The sequence below is a fragment of the Amia ocellicauda genome, chromosome 11, assembly GCF_036373705.1.
Source record: "Amia ocellicauda isolate fAmiCal2 chromosome 11, fAmiCal2.hap1, whole genome shotgun sequence".
NCBI classification, from domain to species: Eukaryota; Metazoa; Chordata; class Actinopteri; order Amiiformes; family Amiidae; genus Amia; species Amia ocellicauda.
Genome location: NC_089860.1, coordinates 18,101,523 through 18,121,010, shown reverse-complemented (window position 1 = coordinate 18,121,010; position 19,488 = coordinate 18,101,523). Strand labels below are relative to the sequence as shown.

The window sequence follows — 19,488 nt, the reverse complement described above, 5'->3', positions numbered from 1 at the left end:
GGGAATTTGGAGGCCAAGTCAACACCTTGAACTTGTGATTCATCAGACCAGGCCACCTTCTTCCATTGCTCTGTGGTCCAGTTCTGATGCTCACCTGCCCATTGTAGGCACTTTCGGCAGTGGACAGGGGTCAGCATGGGCACCCTGACTGGTCTGCGGCTACGCTGGGCGTTTCCTTTGAGCTGTCACTCAATTCTGCAACCAATCATGTGGCTACTAAGTAAAGCGGAAACTCGTGTCCGGAAGATAAACAAAGTGCCGCTTCCTCTGGTTGCGCTGCTCGCTGTGATTTGGCAGGAAGCGTCATGGCGGATCTGTACATTAAACCAGGTGAAATTATGTGTGTGATAACCATAAGTAATGCACAGAGCCACAAAACGTCAGCTAATTGAATCAGCTTTCTGAACAGTTTCTTTTGTTGACTTAAAAACAAATCTTATATTGTTGTTTGTGTCAATCTATATCCAATCTGAGTTGTGTTATGTTATTGGAACAGGCTCTTGAACTATTTACTGTTTAAGTATTTCTAAATATATCACCAAATAATATATATTTTCTGTTAATGCTGGGTTTATCATCGGATGACGGCTTCTATCATTTAAACTCGATTGCTGTGTGACAGTCATTTACTGCGAAATCGCACCTTGGCTTTTTAATGATGCCGTTACTTTAAAGTGGGTCGTGTCGAATATGAAAGGATCTCAATAAGTACAGCCTGAGGTTATATCAGTACCGGCTTTAACTCCATATCAATGACGTGGACAACAGCCACAGGTCAAAACAATAGCCGCAGTCGTGTCTTTCACGTACGTCAATCAGTAGTAATGCAGCATCATCTGATAGGGGAGTGTGTGACACTGCTGGGTCTGCTATTGTTGTGAATCGTTTTCATGTGGATTTTCTGTTGCTTTCTAGGCAACCAGGAAAGGGGATGGAATGATCCTCCCCAGTTTTCCTACAGTTTGCAGACACAAGCTCAGGGGGGAAGCAAACGGAATATCTTAAATAAAAGGGTGCCCCCGCCTCAGCTGGATGGCTCTCAAGGTTAGTTTGGAGTGTTTTTTCCTACTGCACTCCAGTGTGCTTGTTAAACTTCCATATGACTGGTGGTTATTATGATTATAATTAGTAATACTACTCTGCTAAGGGTAGATCTACTTTTTATTTGGCTTTTTCTTGATGACGTACAGAACTAACCCCATGGCATTTTCTTAGTTCCTGGCCCTGGTGGAACTCCAGCCCCAGTTACGTCACCTGCCCCGCCCATGAACCCACTGGCCCCGCCCCCATGTGGGTCGGCCACGCCAATTCGCCCTTGTTCTGCCGCAGACAGCGCAAGTTCTGCCGCCACCCCGGGGCCAGAGGCTGAACCTGAACCTGACATAGATGATGTCATCGTTGTCCTACACTGGGCTTTGACAGCCTGCAGGTGTACAGTCAAGGTAGCAATAAAATAACCAATTTTTTTTTTTGGGGGGGGGGGATTTTAAAAAGATTTTAAAAGTTTTTAAAAGTTTTTGTGCATCAGTTGTGTTTACTGTAATGCCGCTCATTTAGAAAAAGTGAAACCGTTTTGCATTGACTGAAGAGGGAATACAGGAATGAGATGCATGATAGAGATCCACTGTTTTAGATGCCAGATATCTATTTATTTTTAAGACCTTTTATGTTTACAGAAGCAGGTCTGCGACGATGTTGGTAGGCGGTTGAAGATTTTTGAGGAGATGTGGCGAAATGGAAAGCTCTCCCTTCCTGTAAAGAGAAGAATGTACCTTCTTGGTAAAGGTAAGAAATGTATCATGTAGTATCAATTTACATTAATCTGCTGCTTCTTTTTAAGATAGGTCCTGAACATAATCAGCAAATATTAAGCATAGTATTTAAGAAACTTCTGAAACCATCTGTAAATTGAGCTGCACCAGTCTACAATGTTTCTCTTGTTTTTTACAGAAATGAAAATACTGAAGTGGGATAAGGCTGATGAAATTCACCGCTCTCTAATAGTGGACCATGTTAATGAAGTTAGCCAGTGGATGGTGGGAGTCAAACGGTTAATCGCTGAAACCAGGGAACTGCCCCCAGAGCTTCTCAACACCGAGTCCCAAGATCAAAGATCTGAGTGACAACCAAACCAGTTTTCATACATTCAGACTTTTCTGGAGGACCTTTCTGGACACTATAGCTATGTAATAGTGTGGATTCCATGTGGATTTTTCAAATCAAGCAATTATTTGTTTTGGGGGGTAAAAACATCTTATTCTGACAGCTGCGAAACCACTGACGCTGCTTTTTTATAAATTCTAACTATTTGAGGAAAGCACTTCATATTATTAGTCATGGGCAGATTCATATTTTTTTTGTTTGTACTGTGGTATCATTAGATGACCCTAAACTAATGATTAAAGTCTTATTTCGAGGGTATATAAATATAGCCTATATGTGATATATCATCTGATTAGCCCTGACATTCCTAATTCCAATATTTCTCACGCTTCATCACAGTGGATTCAGAAGGCCTCCAGACTTTTGTATACCTCACTAACATCGTAAGTGCAAAACCTTGACTTTTGATTGCCAGGGCATTTTTCAACGGTTGCAACTGTGGTGAAAAACATCAGCCCCATTTGTCTCTGCCCTGCGTAAACTATGAAAATGCAACAATCAGTGAGTGAATCCTCAGCCAGAACCAGTCACTATCACACCATGCAAAATAAATTTACTTCTTCTTGTAAATTTGTTTTACAGTGTTCTGTTCTGTATTCAATGAATATTGAAATACTTTGAAATGTCATTTTGAAAGGGCTTCCCTGTATTTGTTTACACATTTTATCTCTGCAGAGAAATATACTTTTTCTTGACCTATAATTATTTTTGTATTATTTTAGATCTAATAAAAGCTTTAAAGCATAATTGAATTGATTAGGCTAGTAATTACATTAGGAGCTAAATTACCTGTGCTGGTTTATATACTAAATATGCATGTAAAATGTACTTGTTATATTTTGATTCCTTCCAGAACACTAGAGGTTATTGCTCAGATGTCATTACATAAAAATCGATCAATAAATAGATTTAAAACCGCATAAGATTTCTTCAGGAACATTTATATGCTCAAAATTATTTTAAGGAGCTTCTAATAAAAAATACGAAATAGACACTAAAATAGATTGAATGAAAGTGTTCAGTGTGACAAGCTAAAATTATATACTTTAATTCTGGAGAGATAAGGAACATTATTGAAAGGACAACTGAGTCAAGGTTTACACAAAAGTGGTACTTATTGACATATGTCTGGAGGCACCAGATAATTCAAGTTTGGTGAAGTGGAGGATGAAATTAAACTCAGTTTAACACTTCAATTAATTGCTATTGAATCAATAAAACTGATTCCACTGCATTTCTATGAAAGTGTGTATCTTCTAGTGATTTTCCAACTGGTGATACAACACACATATTCAGTATAGTGCTAACTGCTGTGTGAAAAGGTGAGGCTATTTACTGAAAATTGAAATAAAGGACTATAAATGACTATAGAACTTCATGTCTTTACTGAACAAAATCAGTGTAATGGAATACATTTAATAATAGGTCATGGGTACACAAGAAGCTTAGAAGTGAATGCGTTTATATGTGTGTAGAATAAGGAAGCCTGAAATATATACTTTTCTTGTGACATTGATCACTTCTAATTTATTACTTCTAATTTATTTGTAAAATGTACACAATTACAAAATAAATAACGTATTTAAATTAAAAAAACAATAGGGCTGTGCAATAATTATTATAATTGTAAAGTTTCATCTTATTTTTCAATGCTAGACGTGCTGTCAAATACAGCCGCTGTGCTGGATCTACAAGAATGCACTCCTGTTTCTTTAAATATCTATATTGTTGTTGTCTTCGGCACCCCCTAATTCACGTGTCTAAAACGTCTCTTCTAATTGGCTCCTGAACATTCATTCTGTTTCGTGATTGGCCGGCTGCCTTAGCAACGACGGCGCCATCTTGGATTAGGTATAGGGGGAGCAAAGAAGTCTCTTAACAGGCCGTCTTATGGATACGACAGGTAAAATATTTATTGTAAAGTACTACGTTTGCCATTGTTTCATAAACTATAACAGCGTGAAAGGGTATAGTAACGAGATGCGGGCGGTTTTAGAGGGTATTGTAGTGTTTGTGTGCCGCTGGATGCAAGGTTGCAATAAGCCTGCTGCTCATTGGACACTTCGCAGGGCCCGGAGTCAGTATGGAGACTCACGAGTAACCCCGAGCCTTCATTGGGAGGAGAGAGAGGGCTGCTGCTGTCTGCCATCAAGACCGCAACACAAACGTGCTTTCATCGATAGCATTGCGTTCAGTAATGCATTGAAAACATGCATTGGGTGATCCTAACACAACATAGGTTAACTTTTGTTTGGAAATCCCTATGTGGATATATCAGTCATGTTAGATTCAAAAGATCAAATACAGTTTTTAAAGAATGGTTAAGAATAGAGACAGATCATGCACAACACTCTTTTCTGACTATCCCATGAGCAGCGATTTATAATTATTAATATAAGGCTTTCCCTGGCTGTACATGAAATCGTTAGGCAAACAGACTTGGACATGTGTGTCTGTTATTAACTTAAGGCAATACAAAATGAATACAATGCATTTCCCTTATCTAAAGGTGTTACTATTAAGTGGCTGGGATGTGGATTGCCTTTAACTGTACTCTAGTTTAACAATTGACACATACTTGAGTGAGTGGGGAGTAAAATAGATATCTGCACATGTCACCTCTAAGGAGAAACCAATAGCTTTAGGGTAATTAAAGTGATTTTTAGTAAAAGTGGCAGTAATTAAACGTTCATTTCAATTAAAAATATAGCCTTTGTATTTGATGTTTCTTGAGAGAACCTGCACGCTGCTGCACCTATTTGATATTGTACATTACATTCTTATTTTCCCTTGAAAGTGATATTTTTTGTTGTTGTGCACATTTAACTTAACGTTAGCCCACTTATGGATCAACTTTAAACACGATTTCATATGTATCTGTGCATTATGGTAACACTATCTATTCTGTACTATTTTAAGGAAATCTGAACAATTGCCCAATTATATTTATAAGTAGATTCTGATAGTGTGTCCTTATATTGGTTTTATTTTGTAGATTGCAGTAATGGAGGCTGTGTATGAGGGGACAGAAGTCAAGATAATAACAGAAGATGCAGAAGGATGCTATGCCTTTATGGAGGTCTCATCACCCAAAAAGAAAAAGAAAAGTAAAAACCATGGAGAACATGCAGAAAAAGCTAAAAAGCCAAGGTATTACTCTCAAACAAACTACAGTCTTGCTTCTTCAATTTCAATTCAATTGAACTGGTCTTGTCCAGTTTTTCTATTGATTCAGTCCTTTACTGTATACATAACTATTCAATTATTTTGTTTTTTAGATCTGCATACCTCTTGTACTACTTTGACATTCACCAGAGCATGCAGCAGGAATATCCTGATATCCCTCAATCAGAAATCAATAAGAGGATCAGTGAGAGCTGGAAACGACTGAATGTGGCAGACAAGGGCTATTATCTGGAGAGGGCCAAGCTGGAGAAGGAGGGCATTGATCCAGTGAGTTGCTTTAAAATGTTACACCTGCAACTGTTAACCTCTGATCAGCATACTACATTTTTTCATTAGATGTTTGCCCTGACACAGATTTTTTTTTTCAGAGCAGGCAGGCAGCTGGAGCTTCAGCTGATGTCCCAGGATTCCGTAAAATTCTCCCCCGGGCAAATTATGTATTTTTCCCCAAAAGCACGGTGACAGAGGAGAGGACCAGCAGTCGGGTGGAAATATGTCTGGAGACGGAGCCCCAGGAGCAGCCCGAGGGAGCTGCAGTTTCCCAGCCCCTCTCTCACGAGGCTCTTTTCTCTCCCATGGCCCTGGGCAGCGAGGTGGAGCTGTCTGAGCAGTGCATCGCTATCGAGGGGCTGAGCGACGAGACGGCCGCTGCTCTCAGCCAGTCGGGGGCGCTGCAGGAGATCCTGTCCCAGTACTCTGGGGCCAGCCAGGACAAAACGGCAGCTGGGTTTGTGGTGAAAGAGGAGCCCGTGGAGATGGGTGAAGGTTATGGAGCAGTCAGCGTGGTCATTGAAGAGACAGCTGTCACCAACACCACAGTGCAGCAGAGCCAGGATGAGGCCCACCTCGTCACGATCATTCCCAACCAGGTAAAATGCCTGCAACTGCCGGGAAAGGGAGACATGTGTCTTTCGATAATTATACAAGACTGTGGTCTTCCTAGTAAAAGACTCCACTTGTTTTCAAATTGTAATTATTTACTTTCCAGTTGGTAGTATTTTTCTTGTGTATTTGGACATGTAGGATATCAGTGGTTTCACAAGGCATTATTTCAATCTTAGCTTCTTAAAGATAAAGTTTATAATGCAACTTACAGCAATATTCAGAACATCTCCATCTCTCTCTCTCTAGGAACTGATGGAAAACAGTGGCTCAACGGTGACCAGTCCACTTCTTATGGTTCCTTTGAACACTAGGGTTGACCCAAACCCCAAACCCTCTTTTAAACTGGTGAATGTTATTTTTTTTAGAATTAGTATTAAGCTTTACATTTTTAAATACATTTTAGTAATAAAAAGGTCATATTTACCAAAACAAACTAAATAAGTGAGTATGAAGAAAATGCATCTCTTCAATATATTGTAGTTATCTCATATTGTATTTTGCTTCTCTCTATAATATATTCTATGGAGTTGCATTCCTCAGGTAAAGCCGCATTTCAATAGAAAAGAGTTGAGATGAATCGGGCAGTAGGGGGAGAGTCTGAATGACACTCAAGGCGCCCTATAGGGGCAGCTTTGTTAGACAATTGCGTTCATTGAGTTCCCATCGAAACGACAATGTGCCGACCCTCTTAGGGAGTATCCTTGACTTGAAAGATAAGTCATTAAGAAGTATGTTAATTTTACTTTGAAATACCGTGTGGGAGAAAGTATTGTCTGTCATGATAATGGTTATTCACTTTAATCTCGAGCTGACAACTGATAACTATTTACATGAAAGCGACTAAAAGTTTGTTATGTCTTTGTTTTTCAGTCAATAAAATACACCAGGAGGGGGCGAGGGAGCTGCCGTACCCCAGGCTGTTCATTCTCCTACGTCACACGGCACAAGCCCCCACAGTGCCCATGGTGTGGGAAACACCTGGGGGGGAAATGGGTGCCCAGCGTAAGTCCACATTTCCTCTCCTGGCTGGACAATAATTACACTCTCATTTTTGGTGTCATAGCACAGTATCTCAGTAATTTGTCTATCTCAAAGAACAAGGAGAAATATGCATAAATCCTTCACAATTCAATGTTATTGCAAAGTTTTAAAATATGTATGCTTGTGCGATTGTGCCATCCAGGATCTGTAGGTGCTGTCAGAATAGTGCAATGTCTTGTTTTCAGAACAGGATACAATGTGCAAATGAATACAACATCTTGAGATCATCTCAGCTGGTGATTTGCTTTTGCTTATAATTGCATACAGCTGTGATTTGTGGACTGTTTAATTTTTGTGTGTGGAAACTCTATTTCTTGCGCACTGTTTGACAGGGTAAGAAGTCCCAATCTAGGGCAACAACAGCTACTACAGTCGGCAAAGAGCCTCAGCAGAAATGTGCCGCTGAAGTCAACAGCCCATCTCTGGAGTCCTCTGAGTCAGTGACACAACTCATTGTGGCGGCATCCTCATGTGATACGGACCCTAAACCTCAGTGGAAAGAAGTGCTGGTGTCAACTCCTCATATGGGCACCAGTGCCAGCCAGTGCAAGTCTCAGGGCAGCGACAGAGGGAGCAAGAGGCCCAAGGAGGCTAGGAAAGTTACAGAGAAACCAACAGCAGGGGGCACCAGTGTCACCAATCCAGTCTTAATGCTCCCTTCTTCAACGATGAAACCTGCAATGTGAGATATGATATTTCAGCTCTGAATTCTATTTCATTTGTCACACATTTTCAGTATTTTCCTGATTCAACATTTAGATTCTTCTCTAATTCCTTAATAGTCTTACAATGGATAAATAAATGTTTTCTTCCAGTTCAGGATGAAGGAAATTTTGCCTTTTGCTCTTTTATAGAATAAACATATAGAGGTTTTAAGGTTATTTGATGTCTGATATATTTCCTTAATCGTTTGCGCTCTAGTTTGATGCCTTGCAGCAGCACTGCAGTGACATCTGTTCCCGTTCTGAAGAGCAAAGTGCGAGAGAAGTCAACAGTGATTGGGCCTAAACGTCCCATCAGAGCCATCCTCCCTGCTCCTGCTCAGACATGTGAGTTCAATACACCATGTACATCATAGTAACCATGATAAATAGTCCTAGTCATTTACCTCTAAATGTTTATTTTTGTTGAGAACAAATCGTAGTTAACTTGAGAGAAAATAATGTCTAAAAAGAAGCAATACTGAAAAGCCCCATATTGTCTATGGTATACTATATGTTATAGTAGGATAAAAGGGGACTATGTTATAAATCCTGAATACACAGTGTTGATTATGAAGGGACCACAGCATTGAACACAAACTGTTTGATGTAAGATATTTGACGTTTGAAGGCTTTCATGTGCGCTAATTTGCTTGCAGTAATTTCACTTATGTGATGTTCTTAAAAGGTCCCGAAGCGGGGGCTACATATGTTCAGTGGGTAACTGTGCCTCAGGAAAAAATCAAAGACTGCGAAACGCCCAAAAACAGCAATAAATCAGGTAAGCCTTTTTGAATATAATATCAAAAACAGCCGACATCCTTGTGATTGTGTCTCAGCTGTGGAAACGAACTCTGGCTTCTATTATCATGGCATTTCAAATTTGCAGATCTACTCCAGGAATGTTCCTTATAGAATATGATCTTTCTGCAGCATTTTAAACACTTGCTTCAATTAGTAAAGCAAGAGAAGAAACTGACATTTTTCTTTTTTTAATAACAAAGTCATGAGAATTAATACCAAAAAGCATTATTTTATCCAAACCATCTTTGGTTTATGTATTTGTGAAACGATGTGTGACTCAATCTGTAGATATTCCTTCTGAAATGATAGAACCACTATGTAGTTAATCTTTCTTGATAAATAAATACATAACACACATAATCGCCTTTGTTGTTTTATAGCAAAGAGGTCCTCTGTTAAGGTGTCTTGCCTGAAGCCCAGTACATTGAAGCAGTTGGGACATCCTGTCAAGCCAGTGGTTGAAGATCAGGTAAGATCAGTTCCTTGATTGAATATCTTGTAAAGACGTTTAGATGAGAAAATGATATATTCTAATATATGCTATCATCTAGTATATGTATGTTTGTATATTTATTTATTGACTCTGACATTAATAGTTTGGCATAAATGAATTTAATGAACAGAGCAAATTAATTTATCATTTGTCTGGAAGAGGCTTGTCATGTCAACAACTGATATATTTATTCTCAGCTATTTTTATTTCTCTTAGAACCTGCCCAGTCCAGTCAATAGCAATCAACATGCCTTGGCTGAAAAAGGATTGAAGATCGTGTCAGTGTTATCCTATAAACAAAGTCCTGCTGCTATGCTTGTAAGAACTGTGCTAATACCTATCTTTTCCATATTGTTATATAACTAAACACACATGTTTCTGCATCATGGCAATGCATGTGTGGAAAGATTAACCTTTTTTATCTCCTCAAGTTTGTTTAAGATTATAAGAAAGTAAAGTTTTTATTTATTTAACTAAGCAGAGTTTATAATCCAGTCTGTACCTCTCTACCCAGAAGACTGACCCATACAACCTGTAATTAAAAGCCTTTGTTATTCACACTTTTTTGTGCTTTTTTTATCAGGATCTTGGCTTATCAACAGCTCGGGGGCGAGGAAAGTGTAAGAACCCGTCCTGTGATTACGTTTACAAAAACAGGCACAAACCACATGTGTGCCCCAGCTGTGGGTGGGACCTGACCAAGGACAAGAAACCAAAATTGTTTGTAAGTCTTCTCAGAGACTATTGTAGAACTCTCTGTCCATTTGATTGTGGCTATGACCTCTTTAGTTTGTAGCATCAATAAGCAGATATAAAGCCTTAGCTATTTCCCCAGATGTATGAGGGCTCATCTTGAGGAAACACATCTGCTTTCAATCTGTTTCAATGTGAATCATGTATTACCTCAGCTAACAGGATGTAGTCTCAAGATATTCGTATGGATCCTCTCATTAACAGGTGAGGTGTTATAAATCGAGGCGTATTATATGCCATAAGTCCTTTTACTTAAAAACAAGCAAACTGCAAAGTCATGTTTGACATTATTATTATTATTTTTTAATTATTTTTATTTCTTGGCAGACGCCCTTATCCAGGGCGACTTACAACATAAGTGCAAAAATACAGAGAAGTACAAGGCATCAATCATTACAAATTCAACTTAGCTAAAACATAGCAATTCAAAATAATACATTTTACAAATTCCAATTTACAATTTACACAAGTACAGTAAGAGACTTCCTATATCCTGGAACATCCTGACATCATTGTCACAAGTACATTTACATTTCTATATTAATCTAGGTTTTATGGAGATGTCATTGGGCTCCATTGGGGAAATAGTTGATGGTTGATTTCCTCTGATATGGACCCAAAGAGAAGACGCAATGACGTGGCTTCCTAAATTCAGTGGTTGACAGGATCAAACGAGGGTTTTGAAACCGATTTGCTAACTGAATAGATAGGGTGTTGAGGAGGTGTGGTAGGTTGGACAGGCTGGTATCTCACGTCCTGTGTTTGTTTGGGCAGAACATGCCAGTTTCTCCCCCGGGCCTCCTGGACCCTTACCAGCCCCTGAGTGCCGCCCAGAAGGAGGTACAGCGGCAGTCCACCCTGCAGCTCCTGCGCAAAACGGTCCTGATCCCCGAGAGCGAAGGGGAGCTGGTGGAGGCCATGGTTCTCATTCAGGAGCTCAACAGCACACAGGTGGTCCTGTCCAATGCCAATGAGGAGACTATTGCTATTGAGCAGTCAGGCTGGCCACGCTACTATGAGTCCTCCAGCTCCCACTGCTTTCTCTGCAACTTTCCTCTCTTCAAAGGGGGTCAGAAGTGAGTTCTCGCTAAAACCAGGGAATATAAGACCTGAAATCTGAAGAGTGAAATTGCACTGTTTATATAGTGATCTGAACATAAAACTGCAGAAAATGTGTTTTATAGATTAATATTATACACTGATGAATCAGTCTCGCATCCTATGCCTGTATTTGTGTATATTAAATTCTTCACATCCTGACAAGTTCTTAAATATAACTTATTAATTCAGAGTTCTCAAGACCACTCTCTGTCCAGCATGAAAATGTATTCATGCATTTAATGATTTTTCAGTTCAGTAGCTGGGCAGGAAGACTGCTGGCTCTTGACTGATTCCCACCTCCAGACTGCTACTATTCAGCTCAAGATCTGTTTGAACCCCCAGTGTCTGGCCCTTCATAGCTTCAGTGACATCCACTTAGGTAAGAGACTGCGTGACTCATACTGCTGCATGTGTCACAGCAGAATGGTTTACGTTTAAAACACATTCAGCAATTAAGTGTGGTTTTGCAGAGGATGTAGGAAATGTCAATGATGTGATAAATGCTGTTGCACTAGGTTAAGTTTAAAGAATGCTTTCATTCCCATGTCTAAATCTGTATTTACAGTGGCATCAACTGTCTTTTTATGAGTGTAAAAAACATCTAAGGCTGGTCTTTGTTCTTTGCTTATGTGCTCTACTCAATATAACAATAATTTAACTATTGAAGTTACTGAGCCTTTATTTTCTTTATTTTATATTGTACAGTAATGTGGTGATGGTATGTGTTTGTAGGTCTCTTTAACGTTGGCAACAAGCTGTTGGTGAGCCTTGACCTTCTGTTCAAGATTCGGTATCAAATCAAACATGGGCAGAACCCAAAAGAAGCTGTGATGTTGGTACTGAACAGTGTCCAGAACCAGCCAGGTAAAAACACAATTTAGTTTGACTATTTTAGAAACTGCAGTCTTCTGATTTAGAGATTCTCTTCATTTTTTATTCCGCTGAATGTCATGCGTATGAGATGGCAGGCATAGACATGTTTTAATGGAATTAGCTTTCGTTGGTTCCCCTATTATAGAGGTTGTTGTCCTGGTACGGCCAACATGAAGAGCTGTGACCTCTTAATGTTGGAAAAATAAAATAATGACTTCCTGTTTCTTTCCTAGTCAATACTCTGAATCCAAGTGAACTATTCCACATTCAAGAGCTGCTGTGCAGTGGATACTGGGCTTTTGAGTGTCTCACTGTTAGGGATTTCAACGACATGATCTGTGGGGTTTGTGGTATAGCTCCTAAGGTAGAGATCGCACAAAGGAACACAGACAACGTTCTCCATCTGAAAAATGTAGAGGTAAGGCTGGAGCAGTCACTATTTTTCATTTAATGAATCGAATTACATATAAAACATAAAATATGAATCTAGCATTGATAATTGTATTAATTTTGTGACTTGTGCGCACATATTGGTGATTAAGGTGGTTTAAAACTTATCAAAAGGATACTATTATTCAAAGTTATTTAAAGCAAATTGTTGCATTTAGGTTAATCTTCTTGAGTGTACATCCTGTTGATCATGTCTGAGCTTAATACAAATGCTTTACTATAGCTTTACAATGAGAATATTGATTTGCTTTTCCCAGTTTACGTGGCCAGATTTCCAGGCTCCAGATGAAGTGAATGTGGATGATTTCTGGTCCACGATGGAGAGTGAAGCCATAGAGCAAGCAGCGTTCCCGTCCAGCATCCCAATCACCAAATTCGATGCCTCCATCATCGCCCCTTTCTTTCCTCCTCTGATGAGGAACTCGGTTATTATAAATACAGAGAAGGACAAACATTTCTCCGATCAACCAGCGATAGGTACCGGGAGAGATTATAAATACCGCATTCGGGGAAACATTTCGAAATGGACTCGTGCCCTGCCTGTATGCTAAATGTTAATGGCATCTTCTTGACTTTCAGGCAACATTTCAACCCTCGTGAGATTAATTCATGAAGGCACTTTCAAACCAGATCTCATCAATACATATAACAAAGACGAGCTGAGAGAGATTCTCAACTGCTGCGGCATCCCCAACAAACCGGAAGACACAAAGGTATGAGAAGGGAGTCTTGATGGGTTTCTCATTGATAGTGCCTCCTGTGAGAATCAATATAGAATACAAGAGATGGACTTCTAGCTTGGTTTAATCATTTTAGTTTTGGTAGTCTGACAAACACATTATCGAGAGGTGGTTCTCGCACACGCCTGATTACTGGCACAGGACTTTCATGGACTTCACTCCACACGTGAAACTTGAAACAGCTCGGGCTTAACAGCTCTAATTCTGTCATCATGTAGATCCATGCCTGTGGAAAAAAGATTTCCTTGCTAAGTTCAGTATGTCTTCAAGTGTTTATTTTATTTTTGATTTACAGTCCAATGTGATGTTGTTATGATTGTTTATACCTTCTAAGAACATGCTGATTGAGACTGATTGATTGAAGAGACACACATGGTTTAACATTCCCCTTTGAAAAAAAGTGTAAACTGCCTGCATCTCTCTCAGTGTGCAGGCTTTTATGTTTTAGGGTTTGGCTGGGCACTGGTAGGTTTAATAAGGCAAGAGATTAAGTGAAAACTGTAAAATTGAGTAAGATGTCCCACTGTTAAAGGCAGCTAACTCAGACATAGGATGAAAGCAAACACACTGACCTTATCTTAACCTACATATAAACAAGACTACACTACATTCTTACAAGGTCCATTTAACTTCAGTGATATTGGTATGAGATGAGTTCCACTGAAGACCTCCTTTCTTTCTTTAATGTTATGCATTGTTTAAACACATGCGGAAAGTGGGCATTATAGTGAAGGAATGAGTAACCCGTCTTTCATTCAAGCTATTACATACATAATGGGTTTGTTTTGCTGAAGTCCTTTCAGTTGAATACCATTTGCTGCTACTAATTTCAAAGTAGCAACCTTAACTCATTTGCTTTGAATATTCTTCTAAATTATTTGTGCCATTTGCATCGATCAGAAATGAATGCTTCCACTACTGATTGACTGCTGGCTTCAGCTGGCTGGGTAGTAATATGTTCTTTAAGACCTGACAGAGCAACATTGATCTTTGTTTTCTTTGCAATTAGAAAATTATATTGTTTTTTATTTCATTAAGCCTAATTGAGACCGCTTTTTAAACAATGGGAGAAGTGATTTAATAAGTAGTGAATGTTTAAAAAGAAGACAGAAAATAGACTTAGCCCTGTGGTTTTGTTCATCTCTTAATTTATACAGTGCTTACTAAAACATGCTATGGGTGAATAAAGTATCCTCTTATAATTCTAACACAAGTCATAATAATCTAAGATATTATTTTCCATGGTCTTAGTCTCTTCTTTTTAAAATATTTGACATATTTCAGTGGTTAAGAATCACTTCATAATAAACTCTTGGACAATTTGCTCTCTCTCATGTTTTGAATAAAAATATGTGAATGGGCTTACTCTAATGTAATGAGAGATTTTGTTTGATCAGATAATAAGCAATTCTGATATCTCACAATTGCACATCTGATCATGTGAGTCTTATTTACATTTGGTGGCCCAAAGGGTGGTGAAAATTTAAACTGTGGGGAGGAAAGAGCTGGTCTACAGTCAGTGCATGCTCTGCTGCGGTAGACAAACTAAAATGAATTTGTGAAAGAACTGAAAAGATCAGTCTTCATACACGCCTCTTCTTCTTGAAACTTGCATTTTGACAGCCAGCATGCATTACTGTGTTTCACTAATACCCACAGGGTTGCATAACAAAAATGCCAATAAATTATTCAGAATGAACACCAATAACTTCGCAACTTTTCAAAACAATCAGCGGTTTCCAAATCTAACTGATAAATTGCTGGCATGCAAAACTGTACTTTTCTGAGCTCTTCCCCTTTGTGTTTTCTTCAACACATGTACTTATTTTCTAACTTCCTAGAAGCAAATGGTGATGTCACTTTGCGCTCTCTATGCCTACATCCAGAATGGTATTCTGACAACCAAGCAGCCTCCTGCGCACCTCACAGCAGGGAAATTATACAAGATCTGTCCACACCAGGTAATAAAGCCATTGCTTTTATTAGTGAGTACCGAGGCATCTTAAACCAGACTGTTTGTATTCCTATTTGACCAGTGTAGACATGTAAGAAGATATTCACTTGGTACCACTGAAAGTGTGTTTTTGTTTTTGTCTTTTCATATAAAATGATAATCAAAAACCTGTCAGTCTTGATTTACTGTTTCAACTCGCACAATATTATTTGGCACAGGATACTGAATGCTAGGGTGGGACCCACAATATTCATGCCTTGAAGTTAAAGCCTTTTAAGATTGTAGTATAATAAACAGCTGTCAGTTTGGTCCTCAGTAATGCGCTAAAAGTAGATGAAAAATATATTTAAGAAGGTTATTATTGTTTGATTTAATAAGAACAGTATGAAATTCTAAGTCAGAACAAAAGCTTTTTTTTTTTTTTGAGCAGGTGAAAGTGATACTAGTTTGTAACACTTTGCCAGAGCTAGAGTTTCAACTGATTAATCAGGGAAGAAAAGAAACCATTTTGCCTGCAAAGAGAGAGCTGGAATTCTTCACCTGTACTCATGTTTTCAGGTTTATTTACTAGTCATTTTCATTTGGTATTTTCAGTTGTATGTAATTATAATAACAGTTTTCCTAAGAAGTCATAAATGGAGTTCCATAACAATGAATACATACAAAAATCTCTTTGGCACTATCTAATTTATACATTTAAATAAGAAACCTATTCCAAGTCATTAACATTCATCTTTTATTCCTGTTTTAGTAATTCAAGCCCTGGAAACATGATAACTTGGTTTTATTGGAAAAATCTCAAGTTTTTGTTAGAACAGGTCGATAGACAATAAACTGCAAGCCAGATGTCTAAATTGAGTAAAAATTGTAACTTCTTATAATATTCATGTGATCTTATTATGTGTCCCCAACTCTGTGGGTAATCTTTTATGCCTCCATGAGGAATATAATTCGTATCTCCACCTGAAAACTGCCCTGCATTTGTCTTTCAGGTTGTCTGTGGCTCCAAGTATATTGTAAGGGGAGAGTCGGCCCATGACCACGTCGATCTGCTGGTCTCCTCGCGTTATTGGCCCCCAGTGTACGTCACAGACATACCCCGGCAGGTGTCTCTCTGTACGGACATCCAGTACCATGAGCTGGCAGCTCAGATGTGGGGGAAGAACCAGGGCTGTTTTTCAGATCCAATGGAGGAGCCAGAGGTCAGTTCTCAGGCTTTTTGCGATGCTCTGTGGCCAGGTATACTGCGTGCTTTTCCTATCCCACAGTGCCGCATCTTTCCATGGACTGAGTTTCACTGTGCATCCTTATTCTCGTCTCTCAGATCTATATGTTTTTTTTGTTCTTCACTGTTTTTGTCTTTCCCTGTCTGTTGAAGAATGTTGTGGCACTAACATTTTGTTTATTAGTTATTTTTTTATTCGTTTACAGTACGTGTCCTGTGCTGAGCTGCAGGACCAGCAGTACAGCATGGATCTCTCGGGGACTGAAAACCCCCTGGTGCACCCCATCACAAAGTCCCCACTGCGCTGGGTCGTGCATTCGGGGGATGCCGTTGAGGAAGCTCAGGAGCCGGCTGTGCGCCACCACTCCCTCTCTCTGTGCCAGGAGCTGGAGCCCTACAGTGCCGTCCTGAATGAAATCAAGGACGACAAGGCCAGTGCAGTCCGGCGGAAACCCTTCACCTTCGACAACGCCGCGTACTACTACCTCTACAACCGGCTCATTGACTTCCTCTCTAGCAAGGACATCGTGAACCAGCAGATCAGCGACATCCTGCAGAGCTGCCAGCCTGGGGAGGTGGTGATCCGAGACACGCTGTACCGTCTGGGTGTGGCCCAGATCAACACAGAGGTGGAGCTGGAGGAGGAGACTGTGCTGCCGTGAAAGAGAAGGTACTCCCACCTCTTTCCTCTTCAGTCTTGCATTTCCTACAGCCCTCAAAGCCCCCTTCTTATAGTCCCGTTTTCTGACATGTGGCAGAGCTGGATCTTTCTGGATCAGACATGCAGGTGTCTTCTAGTTCACTTCCATCTGCTGCTGAACTGAAGGAAGTGGAAATGGGAAAGATGGTCTCTGCACTCATTGTACTGGTCAAGCTTGTTGCCGTACTGCAACAGTGCCCAAAATAAACCAGTATTGGGTTTCTGGGGCTTGGACACCTTGGTGGTGGGAGGTCCAAGACACTGTGCCAGCACACTGATCGCAGGACAGGAAAATGGTAGGGACTGCACTTTATTCTAAGACTGAATTTAAAGAAGCCTGATGTGGTGCTGCAAGTAACTGTTAAGCTGGGCTGTAATGGAAAAACCTGTGCTGGTGATGCACAAGCAGGGCCTTATTAGGTCAGGAGTAATCATTTAGAGCTTTGTGATTTTTTATACTCTCTTCAAATCTTATTTATATTTTTAAGTGATATAACTCTGTGAAGTTTACTAATCAATAAATTCTCTGTCAGTTAAAGTCACGATTACTTCTGTAGCACACCTTATGGAGAAACAACGTAGCATTATTTTGCGCATTAGTTTTTTTGTAAGGCAAGAACCTTGGTTTGCTTCACCTCCACACATTAGAAAGTGATCGTGTTACTGAAACTCACATTCTTGAGAGACCTGTGGCTTAGTGGACTACAATTCCCACAATCGTCAGCTGAATTAACTTGGAAACAGCTACCTGGCTCAATCTAGGTTAGAGATCTGCCTATTCTTTGGACCTCCTCTGCCTTTCTTTTAGATCAGCAGAGAATTGCAATTTGATGTATTTATGTTCCTTAATCTTCAAATTGTCTCTCCTGGAAATCAGACCTATTGAAACCTGACTACGCTTTTGCCTTCACTTTCAATACCTTCCCCCAACCAAAATAATACAGTTTTCTTACTCACCCCCCCACCACCCCCCTTATATTTTCTGTTGTCTTTCATATCCCAGATAACCCATTTTCTTTATAACTTCAGTGGGAAAGGCTTATTCAGACTTGCTATTTTTGACAGTGTGAACAATGGCAGCAGTTTACATAAATCTAATAAAAATGTGAGCAGACTTGCATGTCAGAATGTGAGAATAGGAACCTGAGCAGGTAATTAAAAGATACCTCCTGACCTAATTCTTGGCAAAACTGGATTGACAGTTTTTGGTGAAACCAACAGAATTCTGCATTGTATTTCTTGATTTGTGTTGTTTGTTTTGTCTGTGTGCATGTTGATTATTTATTGACTGAGCGTTTAGCCCCAGCAGTTGGAGGAATGGACAGCTTTGAGCTGCTGCTGCTGTTCCAGAGGGAAGGAAATAATGTTTTGACACTGAAACCGTCCCTCCCTGTATGCATCATACGATGGATGTTGAATACCTACCATCATTAAACTCTTTGTAAAATATCCAATAACACATTATTAACAAGCAAAGTCAGGCATGGGCTTGTTAACAAGACCTTATTCACAGATCTTTGTGAATGGAAATATGCCTTCCATGAAGGTTTTGTGTAAATTTGTCTTATAATGCAGTGTTCTGCTGTTGTACAATACTCTGCCGGCCAGCTGATTGCTGTTGTCAAAAATAAAACCCCTTTGGCTGTCCAGATTGTGTTTTTCTTCTTTTTTTTTTTTTTTTTACAGCATTTCTTTATACAGTGATTATTTTCTACAACATATAGTAGGAACACTTTTATTGTTATAATATTATTTTTATTATTCATGCAATAAAAATAATGATTGGTACAAATATTTAATTTATAATTTCTGATCATGTAGAAACAGAAGGCAGCACTGCACTGTGGTAGACTCTGGATGCACACACACACAAATAAGTTTTCTGTGCATGGATGGCAGTAGTAAACAGCCTGTCCTGTGAAAAGTAATACCATAGTATTGTGAAAGCTTACATTTACAGAGTCTGGATAACGACATCCCTTTTCAGAGCAGTTATCCAGACAACTTGTCAGTTTCTCTGCCTTAGTTACAGGTTTACACAAAGTATTTCCTGTTATGGAATATGCAGCAAGATGGCTATAGTGTTACTTCAGAAATGTATGTTTAGTCTACTTCTACAAGGTCCTTTATTTATTGAACACGATTTGTTAATCTGCCGAAATTGATTTACACGTGTTGTGTTTTGTTGATGTGACTTGCTTTAAAATGTGAAGCAATGAAAAATTACAAATGGACGTCACATAAGTTGCTTGTTTCAAACTATCATGAACACACACTGGATATAAAATGGTTCTCTCTAGTTTTCTAAACAAAATACTAAACCTCAACATTGCTTCAAACGGGCACATATACAGCTTGTGCGCAGGTGTTCGGATTACATTGGAGTTCTGTATAGGAAAAATGCAATCCTTTTGATTTT

The 19,488-nt window shown here is 39.3% G+C and overlaps 2 protein-coding genes across 2 annotated transcripts; both read left to right on the top strand.

The window, feature by feature from the left end:
* Positions 1 to 249: 249 nt before the first annotated feature.
* On the top strand, positions 250 to 3,759 carry sra1 (steroid receptor RNA activator 1). Its single transcript, XM_066716792.1, has 5 exons — positions 250 to 330; positions 916 to 1,044; positions 1,216 to 1,442; positions 1,677 to 1,785; positions 1,951 to 3,759. The coding sequence occupies exons 1-5, from the start codon at positions 306 to 308 to the stop codon at positions 2,121 to 2,123; spliced, it is 663 nt and encodes a 220-aa protein (XP_066572889.1). The 5' UTR covers positions 250 to 305; the 3' UTR covers positions 2,124 to 3,759.
* Positions 3,760 to 4,004: 245 nt separating this feature from the next.
* Positions 4,005 to 18,716, top strand: hmgxb3 (HMG box domain containing 3). Its single transcript, XM_066716790.1, has 21 exons — positions 4,005 to 4,066; positions 5,159 to 5,313; positions 5,442 to 5,616; positions 5,718 to 6,218; positions 6,481 to 6,579; positions 7,105 to 7,236; positions 7,608 to 7,957; positions 8,197 to 8,324; positions 8,665 to 8,757; positions 9,161 to 9,249; positions 9,490 to 9,591; positions 9,857 to 9,997; positions 10,801 to 11,102; positions 11,379 to 11,506; positions 11,860 to 11,991; positions 12,234 to 12,418; positions 12,708 to 12,927; positions 13,030 to 13,163; positions 15,032 to 15,151; positions 16,137 to 16,346; positions 16,576 to 18,716. The coding sequence occupies exons 2-21, from the start codon at positions 5,168 to 5,170 to the stop codon at positions 17,029 to 17,031; spliced, it is 3,843 nt and encodes a 1,280-aa protein (XP_066572887.1). The 5' UTR covers positions 4,005 to 4,066; positions 5,159 to 5,167; the 3' UTR covers positions 17,032 to 18,716.
* The last annotated feature ends 772 nt before the right edge of the window (positions 18,717 to 19,488 follow it).

Coding starts and splice junctions, on each gene's coding strand:
- sra1 (XM_066716792.1), top strand. CDS start 306: ATGGCGGATCTGTACATTAAACCAG. Junction 331..915: donor GGATCTGTACATTAAACCAG/GTGAAATTATGT, acceptor GTTGCTTTCTAG/GCAACCAGGAAAGGGGATGG. Junction 1,443..1,676: donor CCTGCAGGTGTACAGTCAAG/GTAGCAATAAAA, acceptor TTATGTTTACAG/AAGCAGGTCTGCGACGATGT.
- hmgxb3 (XM_066716790.1), top strand. CDS start 5,168: ATGGAGGCTGTGTATGAGGGGACAGAAGTCAAGATAATAACAGAAGAT. Junction 5,617..5,717: donor AGAAGGAGGGCATTGATCCA/GTGAGTTGCTTT, acceptor TTTTTTTTTCAG/AGCAGGCAGGCAGCTGGAGC. Junction 7,237..7,607: donor GGGGGAAATGGGTGCCCAGC/GTAAGTCCACAT, acceptor ACTGTTTGACAG/GGTAAGAAGTCCCAATCTAG.